The 12,476-nt window shown below is 41.3% G+C and overlaps 2 protein-coding genes across 5 annotated transcripts in view; one reads left to right on the forward strand and one right to left on the reverse strand.

Annotated features, from left to right (window-relative positions):
* Window positions 1–3,814: 3,814 nt before the first annotated feature.
* Window positions 3,815–10,405, reverse strand: ZNHIT1 (zinc finger HIT-type containing 1). 2 transcript variants are annotated; one of them, XM_042473071.1, is made up of 5 exons: window positions 9,748–10,405; window positions 8,580–8,750; window positions 6,633–6,712; window positions 5,523–5,692; window positions 3,815–4,061 (listed from the first exon to the last, which is right to left on the reverse strand). In XM_042473071.1, the coding sequence occupies exons 1-5, from the start codon at window positions 9,767–9,769 to the stop codon at window positions 4,040–4,042; spliced, it is 465 nt and encodes a 154-aa protein (XP_042329005.1). In that variant the 5' UTR covers window positions 9,770–10,405; the 3' UTR covers window positions 3,815–4,039. The 2 variants fall into 2 exon arrangements, with proteins under 2 accessions (XP_042329005.1, XP_042329004.1); XM_042473070.1 differs by having other exon boundaries at window positions 5,523–5,695; window positions 9,748–10,403.
* Window positions 10,406–10,800: 395 nt separating this feature from the next.
* Window positions 10,801–12,476, forward strand: part of PLOD3 (procollagen-lysine,2-oxoglutarate 5-dioxygenase 3) — a 28,739-nt gene continuing 27,063 nt past the window's right edge. The window contains exon 1 of one of the 3 annotated variants that reach the window (XM_042473027.1): window positions 10,801–11,166. In XM_042473027.1, coding sequence (XP_042328961.1) covers window positions 10,887–11,166 — 280 coding nt within the window. In that variant the 5' untranslated portion in view covers window positions 10,801–10,886. The remainder of the gene's footprint in view (window positions 11,167–12,476) is intronic. The other 2 variants (XM_042473026.1, XM_042473025.1) reach the window with 2 other exon arrangements.

Below are 12,476 nucleotides of genomic sequence, written 5' to 3' on the forward strand. Positions count from 1 at the left end.
TTTCTGAGCAGGAGGGCCATGCAAACATGGAGCACTGCAAAAGAGAGTTAAGGTGTACCTTTGGGTTGTTGGATTGAGAAGTTGAGGAGAGAGAGAGAGAGGAAGGTATGGTAGGGGGCTTGAGGAGCCAGAAACCTTTGCTTGTGGCTCTCCAGAGCTTGAAAACATTCCTGATTTAGACAGTGCCCCTGTTGCCATGCTGGCTAGTGGATTCTGGGAGTCGTTATCCCCCCTAAAAGGATAACATCTCCAAGCTTCAAGTTTATCCTTCTCCCCTTGATATTAAAATGCTCTCCCACGGTTTGTTGTTCAGAGTTACTAAGTGAAATAAAGGGCAAGACCCCTATCCCTTTAATCATTGTATTCATTGTTGTGTGCCTTCAAGTCGTTTCCAACTCATGGCGACCCAAGCCAAGGCAGAAGATTTTCTTGGCACAATTTGTTCATTGGAGGTTTGCCATTGCCTTCCCCTGAGGCTGAGAGCATGTGAGTTGGCCAAGGTCACCCAGTGGGCTTCATGGCCAAGATGGGAATCAAACCCTGGTCTACAGAGTCATAGTCCAACAGTCAAACCACTGTGCCACTCAGTTTATCAACACACAACTTGGAGGCCTATGCACACAGACACAAACACATGCAGTCTTTCTGGCACATATCTTTCAAATTTCAACTGCAGGGTCAACCAGCATCTGAAACAAACTCTTCTATTACATGGCCACATAGCCTGAAAAACCCACAAAAATTGTATTGATATTGTAGTATATTAATATTATATTGATATGAAGAAAACAAAAATGAGTAGATGATGATGATACAGAGTTGACCATCTTATGGGCAAGCTCAGCCTTTCAGCTGGGAATTGAACCCTGGTCTCCAGAGTTGTAGTCCAACAAACAAACCATTACACCGAGAGAGTTTCAGTATGTGTTGTATAACACTAACACTATCATTTCCTCTTCTATACGGCCTTTAAAGACATAGGAGCCCAGCCCCTTATTTCACCTGGCAACTGACTTGCAGTTGGGGCTGTTTGCTTACTCTCCTCAAGGGCACTGAAGACAATTTACTTTCAGTATTAAAATGTAACATAGGGGTTGAACCTCCCTTACCTGGAAATCTGAAATCCAAAATACTCCAAATACCAAAGCTTTTTCTCATGGGTGGCTGAGCCACTGACGCCTTTGCTTTCTGATGGTTCAGTGTACACAGGCTTTCATTTCACACACAAAGTTATTAACACTATTATGTATAAAATTACCTTTAGGCTATGTATATAAGGTGTATGTGAAGCAGAAATTAATTTTGTAGAGTTCGTCCCGTCTCCAGGATCACTCCATTATGTACCTGCAAATATTTCAAAATCCAAAAAAATAAAAAAAAAATCCAGTTCCAAAACACTTTTGGTCCCAAGCATTTGAGATGAGGGTGACTCAACCTGTATTATTGTTCCCCATCTCCACACCTTGTGGTTTCCTATTAACATAGCCTAAAGGTAATTTTGGCATCCTAGCAGATGTAGTTCATCATTGACTCTCTATCTCCTTTTTCAATCTTTGGATTCCATCCTGTTACAAATGCTGGGAAGAAGGAAACAGAGAGTGCCAACCTTCTAGACTTGGGAGTAATAAGTCACTGGACCGCAGACTGAGTCATGAACTCTGCTAAAGCTAGATTGTGCAGAAAAGGCTTTGGCCAAGATCTTGGATTTGGGAGACATAGCATCAAGAACTATGTTGTGTCAGTGACCTCATCCTATCAAAACACACTTTTTTCCATCCTCCCAACAGCCATTTACTGGCCGATGGAGCCCTGAGGAGTGGTGCTGAAGTGTCCACCTATGTTTCTAGAGCTAGACACACAGCAATGAGACATCCTTATTTCATCTTATCATCCTGTCTGAGATCTGTGGTCCAGGAACTCAGGCCGTCTTACCCAGCCAAGGGTTTTCTCTTCCTGGATTCATCCTTTTTCACTTGCTGCACCATCTCTTCTCTTGCTAGCTTTCAATCTGAATTAAAAACTCTCTCTGAAGCATTTGGAACTTAATTTCAACATTGCTGTATAACTTAGATTTGATTATATGTATTATCTATTTTTACAATGTTGTATTTTAATTGTATAATTTGCTTGATTACTGCATAGTTTTATACTTTATGGTTTTTAGATTGCACACCATTGGCAGGTTTTAATGTTGACTTGATGTTTGTAAAGTGCCATTTAAATTTATGGTGCTATATAATCAAACACTAATCATCATTATCATCATCATCATCACCCTCTACAACTCCCAGAGGTCCTTCTAAGGTCCTGGAGGATGAAATCGGTGCTATAGAACAAGGTATAGCAGATAGGCAAAGTGTGGTCAACTGGCAATGTTTAAACCCCCCATAGCACCACAAGGGTCAAAATGCCCTCTGGGGGACAAGTCTGCCATGTTTTGCCCCCACTAGGGCCATATTAGGAGGAAAGGTCTTTAAGTAAACAAGATGTGACTTCTTATTTTGCAAAAAAACCCCCAAAAAAACCCCCTCTTCTGGGTCCAAAAACATGGCATTGAAAGAACTTGGGGGTAAAAAAAATATTATTTTATTTTGAGGTAAGAGGGTGCAGTGGGGAATTTTTAACAAAAGGACTTTTATGGTTCTGCACTATTTTTAATCTTTCTTTTAAAAGCACAGTTTTAAATGGTTTAAATTCCATTGTTTTTAAAAATGGTTTTAAGCTTAATTTCATGTGTTTAATTATTTTTGGTTTTACTGTATTTTATGTCTTTTTGTAAACCACCTTAAGTCTCAATCTGGCAGAAAGAAGAGATATAAAGGGATGGATAAATGGGTACCTTTTAGCTCCCTCTGTCCTTTAGGTAACACTATAGTCATTACATGAGAGCCAACATGATGTGGTGGTTTGAGCAATGGACTATGACTCTGGAGACCAAATCCTGGCTCAGCCATGGAAACCCACTGGGTGATTTTAGGCAAGTCATACTCTCTCAGCCTCAGGGGAAGGCAATGGCAAGCCCCTTCTGAACAAACCTTGCCATGAAAACCCCATGATAGGTTCGTCTTAGGTTTACCTAAGTCGGAAATGACTCAACGGCACACAACAGCAAAAATGGTCACTACAAGATGACTAAGAACTTCATTCTGATTATTGTGCCTTATTGTGCTTCTGCATTGGAAAGACAGCCTGATGACAGGGAAGATGCCATCCAGTGTTCCTCCAGGGAACTGACATTGGAGAGAGAGCATTGGTTTTAATTTTCCAGGTGGTAAAGCCTTTTAAGCAAACATTTTCCAGGGATTTTATTGTTGTTGGGGCTTTTTAAAAATTAAGCTATTGGCCTTCTTGTGAACTGCTAAAGGAAAAAGTGGTTTAGAAATCTTCTGAAATGAAATGCTCACATCACTTACGGTGTTTCTCATCATGTGTCACTTAGGGATAAATTGAACAGTACCTATACCCTGGTATAGTGATTTGAGTGCTGGACTATCACTTTGGAGACTAGGGTTCAATTCCCAGTTCAGCCATGAAACTTAGGCGAGTCACATGCTCTTAGCCTCAGTGGAAGGCAATAGGGAACCTCTGAACAAATCTTGCCAAGAAAACGCCATGATAGGTTTGTGTTAGAGTTGCCATAAATCAATGAAATGAAACACACACAATAACAACAACAACAAACCCTGGGTCTGTAACTGGAAGCTTTTGCAGTCTGGATCTAATCCACCAACTCCCACTGAAAGCTGACAAAGCTGCACTACAGCTGGAAAACAAATAACTCCAGGAGACTCACAAAAATTACTCCAGCCACAGATGATCATATAAAAATCGTTTTTATTACTCAAAGGATAGTGACTGTCAGGGTCCATAGCCTCCTTTCAGTTTTGTGTTATCTCTGTTCCCAGTTCTGAGAACCTAGTATTTCAGTCTTGTGAGAGCTCAATCTAAGCCCAAGACATCCACCAGTGACTAGAAAGTCTTGTGTTCCCTTTTCATATAATCTGCTGCATTGCAGTTCTTCAGAATAAATTCTCAGTTCTCACACTGTCCACTTCAGGCACCTGTGTGCAAGAGAGAGCATGAAGTTCAGAACATAACCAAAGGATAGAGTAGGCAATAATTAGTAACTCTGGTCATCATGAACAAAAGAGAAACCCAAGTTGAGTCTCCTTCACCTAGAATTTTGAAATCTGAAATACTCCAGAATCCAAAATTGTCCACATGGGTGGCTGAGATAGTGACAGTTTTGCCCTCTGATGGTTCAGTGTACACAAACTTTGTTTCATGCACAAAATTATTAAAAATATTATGTATAAAATTACCTCAACGCTATGTGTATAAGGTGTATATGAAACATATAAACTGACGTCCCATCTCTAAGATATCTCATTATGTATTTCAAATATTCCAAACTCTGAAAAAAATCAAAATCTAAAACACTTCTGGTCTCAAGCATTTTGGATAAGGGAGACTCAACCTATATTATAGATGCAGCCAGTCAACAACACCTGTAGGGACATAAACTGCCACTTCTACCTAAAAAAAAAACAAGGTAAGGTCTGAACCCCATTTGTTAGTCCTCACTAAACTGGACTCTGTGCATCAGTTGTTGAATGGTGAATCATCACTTATGTAAATATCAGTGATACAACAGGTCTCATCTAGTTGAGACTACCAACAGGATTCATGGTCTGTGAGTAAGACAAACATTTCTAGACCACTGACTAAAGAAATCACAAGACCTGTTAGCACAGATTCCTTTGTTGCCTTTCTCCTGTACTACAATTCCCATCATCCTCAGTCATTGTCCCCCTCCCAGTCCGATTCTTGATGCTGCACTGTGGTTTGTAACGCCTTTCATCGCTCAATTTGATTTTTCACCTGCAGGAGGAAATGACTGGCTGTACAATGAGTCTGTCTCTTGATGTTTCATTAAAAAATCCTATCCAGACCACACTTTTTTTAATTTATAATATTTGCAAGGTTCTTGTGAGGATCCTTTTGCCTCTGCTTTGAGGGGGGGGGGGGTTCTACAAATGCTACAAACACTTCTCAAGTTAAGTTAGGGCCAGAACAGACCAGCATAAAAAGCTGGCTTCCAGCTGGCTTAGGGGCATGGTGTGCAGATGGTACATGCCCCCAAGCTGCCTGGAAGCCGCTTCAAGCTGCTCAGCCATTTACATGGGGGGCACCTTCCAGGAGCTCCAGTGGCACAGCATTTATATGCCACATGCTGCCGGAGCTCCTTAAAGCCAGATTCCTGCTGCAGCAGGGTGGAAAAGCCAGCTTTTTGTCGGCACAAAAAGGAGTGGCTGTTTGCTGCTCCTTTTCCAGCCATAAAGGCAGACTGGGGCTGTGGTATGCAGTTGCCGCAGCCCCAATCCGGCTTTGTCAGGAGTGGCTTGAAGCCGCCTCTTTGGAGCAGTCTGTTTCGCCCCTTAGTTGTTCATACCTTGCAAGCAAGAAAGTGTCAACAATCTGTTCCCCTGGAGTTGATTCTTGCTATCTGCAATCTGTCTTACCGAGTTTCCTGGTGTGTCCCCAAGCACTTGACACAGCAATAGCGGGCTCCACAGGATACACATGTGTAGTTCGATGGGAAGCCACAGACTGTGCAGAAATGGCGTTGGGGCAGGTTGGAAGGGGGTGCACACGCTGTCAGATAGTTCGGTCCTTCACTCACATTCAGGTTCTGCTGAAAGTTAGAAACAGCAAGGAGATACACTCATCTATGAGCTCAAACCATACTCAATAGCACACAGTTGGTGAATGTGTGGCTCAGGGGCTCAATGTGACCCAAATGTGTTTCTCTGTCCTCTGAAACAATCCAGGACATCCCTTCAACTCCAGACCACTCCAATGGGAAAAAAAATATTTTTTGCCCTCAAATCCCCCCCCAAAGGTACAAACTAAATGAAAAATGGAATTGTTTTCCTCCCATTATCACCCTGACACCTCCAGAAACTCCCAACTAAACAGAAGGGCCCCCATAACAAACAAAAAAAAAGACTAGAAAACAACTTAAAATAAAATTAGAAGCAATGTCACATCACTTCTTGTTTTGGCAGACCAGCATGGTGTAGCCTGCCTGGGCTGCGGGGTGTGTGTAAAAAATGAACCCTTGCCTCCAGTGTAGTTGCCCAATCTTGCCATACTGTGCTATTCTGAAATAAGAGTGAGAACTGGGTTGGCCTGCAGATGTGGTTGGACTGCAATTCCCAGCTCTCCTCACTGTTGGCTATGCTGGTAACGGCTGCTGGGACTTGCAACAGCTATCGTGACTTGCAGCAACTTTGACAGGAGCCATGATTCCCACTCCATACTCACAGGAAAATGAGGTGGTCATATAAAAAGTCACTCTTCTTGATGGAAACTTGTGTTTCCAAAAGCACAACCTCTGTGCTGTCAATATGATTTTGTGCAGGCAAGAACAAACCATATTCTCTCTCTCTCTCTCTCTCTCTCTCTCTCTCTCTCTAGCACACTTTTAAGGCTCAGGTAAAATGCTTCTTAAAAACAAATCTGTACTCTTTAGATAATGCCTCTCAATGCAGGGCATAGTGGAAAAAGGAAACTGAGCAGAGGGAAGAGCAGCATGGCCTACTTCATGAAAAGGGAAACCCAAGGAGCACCTGTTCTTCCAGCAAAGCTTGAAAGTTCTTCCGGAAACGCAGCTTGAAATGGTCCCCTCGGGTTTTCTTCTTCTTTTTACCTGGAACAATAGCATGGGGAGAAGAGGAAGGAAGGAAGGAAGGAAGGAAGGAAGGTAGATAACTGTTTTAAACTAAACTTCCTTAATCTGATTTTAGCACACATGACAGTTGACTCATCAAATTCCAACAAGAATGGTACTCTCATACCCTCCAACTGTTTTGATTTCTCAGGGACAACCCCAGTTAATTCTCTGCCTTCCCATTTTCTTAGCTGCTTTATAACTGTCCCAGTTTCTCTCTCCTTTTCCCACTTTCCTCCTTTGTCCTCATCTTACATCAGTTGCTGCAAGCTGAGTTCAAAATGCAAAAGTAGTTTGCGCTCAGTTAACTCAGCAGCATGGAGAGGAGAGAAGGGCATGGGATCATTTCTCTGATTTTATATTTTATTTATATTCAAAGGGGGTCTCAGTTACATACAATAATGTTTGAGTACTGTATAAGAAAAGCAAGAAAATAAAAACACAAAAGGAGAAAAGATAACCACATTAGTTATGTTTCTATAAAAGTTGACCAAATGTCCAAATGTAAGTCCATTTGTAAATCAATCTTTTAAACCTTGAAAGAGTTGTTAACATATCTATTTACTGGATCACAGGTGGAAAAAACATATCTTTCCAGTAATGAAGTATCAAACTTTTAGTAGTCAAAAGGGCACGAAATACTTCTTCCTTTGGCCATTCCAAGATTTCCAAGAAACAGGTACATCCTTCAAAAGAACATGCACACTCCTTGAATATCTAGAAACTTTGCAAATCAGTTTTACTCATATGATTATTTTATCTCAAAATGTAATTACTATGGGGCAACTCCAAAACATATGTGTTAAGGAAGCATTAGCAGTATTACATCTCCAACAATTTTCTGTTTTAGAAAGCTCTTTCTTGAATAGACACTGTGGCAACCAATATACCTGAAAGAACAATTTCTGTTATATGGGAGATCTATAGCCATACTAGTTATATATGTTAAAATTGATGACCATTGATTAATCAAAACTAGATATTCTTGTTCTCTATTCCATTCTTGTTGTAAACCTCTAATGTCATATTTATTTGTAGATAACAGAAATTTGTATATATATAAATTATTAGTTTGGATCCTTGCTTTAAAAGCTTTTAAAAAGTTAAACCTCAAGCCTTTCCAACATTAATTTTATTTTTAAAAAATGCTACATTTTTACTTTACATTTTCCCTTTCATATCTGCTTGGCTACTGTCCATTCCCTCCATCCTCCAAATATTGTCAGATAAGAAAATAGTCAGGGTAAGTATTTGACCAAAAAACATATGATTATACAGTGGTCCATCACCTAAATTTCTATTTATAAACAGAAAAATCAGGAATCGGTGTTTCACTTAAGTAGTACCACTCCTTGCTACTGTATGTAACAAACCAAACCTACCAGCGGCAGATTTCCAGTCCTGAGCAAACTAACAACACTGAAGTGAACAAACCTTGGTAAAATACTTGTATTTGCACTGCATTTATCAAACCTTTTGAATGACAACTGCAAGAATCCCTCAACCAGCATTCACATACACATTCATATAAAGCCTTATCCTGAATAGTTAACCCGGCCACCCATTGAAAGGATCACCTCACGAATACCCTGCAGTCCCATCTGTTTGTTTATTCCTTGATTATTTTAATTGATTATTTAATTATTGCAATATTAACTTGGTTAATTGATGTTTTAAGGGGAGGGCGGGTATAACTGGGATGTGGGGCAATGTTGTATTCTCTTAATTGTAAGCCGCCTCGGTTGTCTTTTGACAGAGCGGAGGGTAAAAATAAAGCTTTTATTTGTTTGTTTGTTTGTTTGTTTATTATGACAGCCCCACTAAAGGGGGGGACAACCCGCCTCACCTGTTTCAGCATCATCGTCGAATTGAGGCAGGCGCTTCACAAGTTGGGGCATATTGGCGTGAGGGTCATCTTGGAAATTGTCATTCTCTAGCGCCTCCAACTGGCGGTTGAGGCGGCGTTGGCGGGTCGCCCGGTCCAAGATCCGCTTCTGGCCGGGGTCCTGGGACCGCACTGAAAAAGAAAAACAGATGAAGAAAGATAAATAATAAACAAATAAATAAACAAACTTTATTCTTGTACCCTGCCTTTCTGCTGCAGCAATCAATGCAGCTTACATGACTAGAATATATTGGGGTAACACATACTCGGATGATGCCAAGTGGTCTACAGTCGGCCATCCTGGCACACGGGAGATACTGCTTGGGCCTTTAGCAATGGGCCCATAGTGACTCCCCAGGTGGAAAAGATGTACACATAAAAGGGATGCGCATCATGGGATATCTATGGGATGGATGTTCATCACAGTTGGCAATGGAGGCCGTTGCAGAGTGTTCTGCGAACTGCGATGGGCCTGAAAGGTTGACCTTGCCCATAAAATGGTCAGCGCTATATAAATAAAGCTTAATAATAATAATAATAATAATAAAGACTCTGGTGAATGTTTATTCACCCTGCAGTTGAAATTTCAAAGATGTGAGCTGGAAAGACTGCATGCGCATATGCGTCTGTGTGTGCATAGGCCTTCCATTTGCCTGTTTATCAGTCATAAGTTCATATAGCATAAAATTCATATATATATATATATATATATATATGACTTTTATGCTATAGGGATTTTAGTATCTGTGTACTAAAATTCTGGATTGCACTTGCCATAGGGGAACCCTACTTGCTCATAGGGAATCGTTGCAGAATATTTGCCCATAGGGAATAATAAAATACCTGACCATAGGGAATCATTTATGGATTCCTTTTTGGTGTTGCAAAACCCAGCCTCTATATTCTCTATTATCAGCAATGATGCTCTATGGGCAAGTATGGTTTCCCTCCAAAAACGAAAAGCCAAAGCCACTCATTGCAATAGAAAGGCATGCTTCCTAGCCCTGCTCCAAAAATGGAGGACATTTTGCAATTCCTGCTGGACAAAAGGAGGCTGAAGTGGAGGACCTGTCCTGGAAAGGAGGAGGAAGAAGGGGAGGAGGCTGGCCATGCCGACCCCTCCAAGTACCTGAGCATTTCTTCTCCACCATTTTCCCAATTAGGAAGAGAGAGGCACAGCTGTTCTTCCCAGGCAGCCTTCGCCCATTGGGTGCCGGAAGTGTGTGTTGCGCGTGCAGACCCCGCTTTGCCCCTATCTCTTGGGAGTGTGAGGCTACTCGCCACCCGCCGCCATTTTACGCAAGCGAAAGCACTTCCGCCTTGAAGACGTCATGAAGACGTCAGAGCGGAGGATGAGAGATTGCTCTCCCGGGTCCTAAACACCGCCGGTTAAGAACACCCCTTCATCTGCTTCTAGGGCGAAAAGACAGAATTAAAGGATTGGTTTCCCCCCCAACTGGGTCCTTTAAGAGATTTTGGACTTCAGCTCCCAGGACCCCAGGCTATTGAGCAACGTGGCTGAGGCTTCTGGGAGTTGAAGTCCAGAATCTCTTATTAAAGGGCCCAGTTTTCACAAGTCTCCTGAGCTGAGAGCCTTTGCAACCCTGCAGTGTGTCTTCAACTTCCTCGGATTCATTTGGTGGAGCAGAAAGCCAGGGACAGCCCTCTGCCCTCAGTGTCTGAGAAAATGTCAATTTGAATTCAACACCCCCTTTTTTTATTTTCAAATCATACATTTGAAACATGAATTTTACATTTAATTTTCGTCCTTCCTATTGCAATAGAAATACTGCGCAGAGGTTGCAGATTAATAATAATAATAATAATGATTTATTTATAGATCATAGCGGTGTACAGTAAAAGTTGCAATACAAAATTAGCCCCTACCCACTCCCTCACTCCCTCCAGGCTGGATGATGACAGTTGCTGTAATAATTGTGTTTATTTAATAATAATAATAATAACAATAACAATGCAGCCTGTGCAAACTGCGTTCTTGCTGCAGTGCAGATTCAACCTCAAAAGAAACCATCCAGCTCTTCTACAACTTTCCCGAACTTTCCAGACTCCTGATTGGCCCGCAGAGGGAAGAAGCCCTTTCTGATTGGACGAGGGCGAGAGAGCCCTTTCCCACGGCCTTCCATTGAGAAAAAGGCAAAGAGAAGAACAAAAGGCAGCGGACTGTCATTCTTGCAACATTTGTAGCTGTTTCTCTCCTTTCTTCCGCAGCGCTGGATGTTCGGCTGAAGAGGGAGGAAAGCTGGATGGATGCAGGGCTCTGTCTCGTCTTCCCAAAGGCAGCAGCAGAGGGACTGGCTCTCTGCTCTCCTCCCCCAAATTCCAAGGGAGGAGCTTGAGGGCCCTCCAGCCCCGAGGAAGGATCGCGAGAGCTTAAAAGGAGTAGGACCCTCCTTGCCTTGCCTTTCCCTCCGCAGCCAAACCATCATGGATCGCAGGAGGGCTGTCTCCGCTTTCATGGCCATCCTCGCTCTCTGGATGATGGGAGATGCAGTGGCTGCAGAAAAGGAGCCCGGCTCTGTGGATCCAGGTACGGTCGCGCCTCAAGGGAAAGAAGGATGCATCCACACTGGAGGGATAATCCGGTTTGGCACCGCTTTAGCTCTTTTTCTGGCTCAAGGCTATGGAATTCTGGGAGATGGAGTTTGTTCTGGGGATTCGGACCCTGGGCTCCAGAATTGGTAGCTCAAGGCTCAAACCACTGCGCCATTCTGACTCTGACAGATAGAGACATTATGTTATATAGTATATATTATATTATATGGTACATTATATGTATTATATTGTATATTATATTATATATTACATATTATACTATATGATGTATTATTTATGTCATATTATATATAATATATGATATATTATATATATTATATTGTATATTATACTGTATTATATATATTATATATTTTATATTATATATATACACATGTAGATACAGTAGTATATATGTATATTATATGTATTATATATTTTATGTTATATATTATATATTATATACATATATATATATATGTTATATATGTACATTATATATATTTTATATTACATATATTATATATGACATATCTATTTTCATATATATATATACACACACACACATACAGTATATACAGTGTTATGTTGTTGTGTGCCTTCACGTTGTTTCCAGTTTATGGAAACACTAAGGCAAACCTATTATAGGGTTTCCTTGGTAAGTTTCTTCAGAGGGTTTTGCCATGGCTGTCCTCTGAGGCTGAGAGAGTGTGACTTGCCCAAGGGCACCCAATGGGTTTCCATGGATTCAATCCCTGGTTTCCAGAGTCATAGTCTAATGCTCAAACCCTGAGACAACACTGGTTCTCTCTACTAGGATAGCATCCCTCAAAAAACCCACAATTACAGGGTTGTGGGGGTCAGGAATGGCAAGAATTGGGGTGTATCCACACAGTAGAATTAATGAAGTTTGACATCGCTTTAGCTGCCATGCCTCCATCCTACAGCATCCTGGGATGTGTAGTTTGGTGGGGCACCATCCCTCTTTAGTAGAGAAGACTCAAGCTACAGATAAGGTAAAGTAGTATCAAACTGCATTATTTCTACAGTGTAGATTCACCCTGAGAGGGTCCTTCTTATGGTGTTTGCCCTGTAAAATGACACATCCCAGGATTCCATAGGATGAAGCTGCAACACTTACAGTGGTGTCAAACTGCATTATTTCTATAGTATGGATGCATTCTGGAACTGCCTCCTGAGAGATGTTAGACTGACCCCTGCCTTGCTATCCTTATGCAAGCAGGTTAAGACAATATTATTATTATTATTATTATTATTATTATTATTATTATTATTATTATTATT

The sequence above is a fragment of the Sceloporus undulatus genome, chromosome 6, assembly GCF_019175285.1.
Source record: "Sceloporus undulatus isolate JIND9_A2432 ecotype Alabama chromosome 6, SceUnd_v1.1, whole genome shotgun sequence".
In the NCBI taxonomy this organism is placed as follows: Eukaryota; Metazoa; Chordata; class Lepidosauria; order Squamata; family Phrynosomatidae; genus Sceloporus; species Sceloporus undulatus.

What these genes read in the sequence shown, in the direction of transcription:
- ZNHIT1 (XM_042473070.1), bottom strand. Translation starts at nt 9,769, where the DNA reads ATGGTGGAGAAGAAATGCTCAG. An exon ending in GGTGGAGAAGAAATGCTCAG is followed by an intron (nt 8,751 to 9,747) that starts GTACTTGGAGGG and finishes TTTCTTTTTCAG; the next exon opens with TGCGGTCCCAGGACCCCGGC. An exon ending in AAGCTTTGCTGGAAGAACAG is followed by an intron (nt 5,696 to 6,632) that starts GTGCTCCTTGGG and finishes TCTAACTTTCAG; the next exon opens with CAGAACCTGAATGTGAGTGA.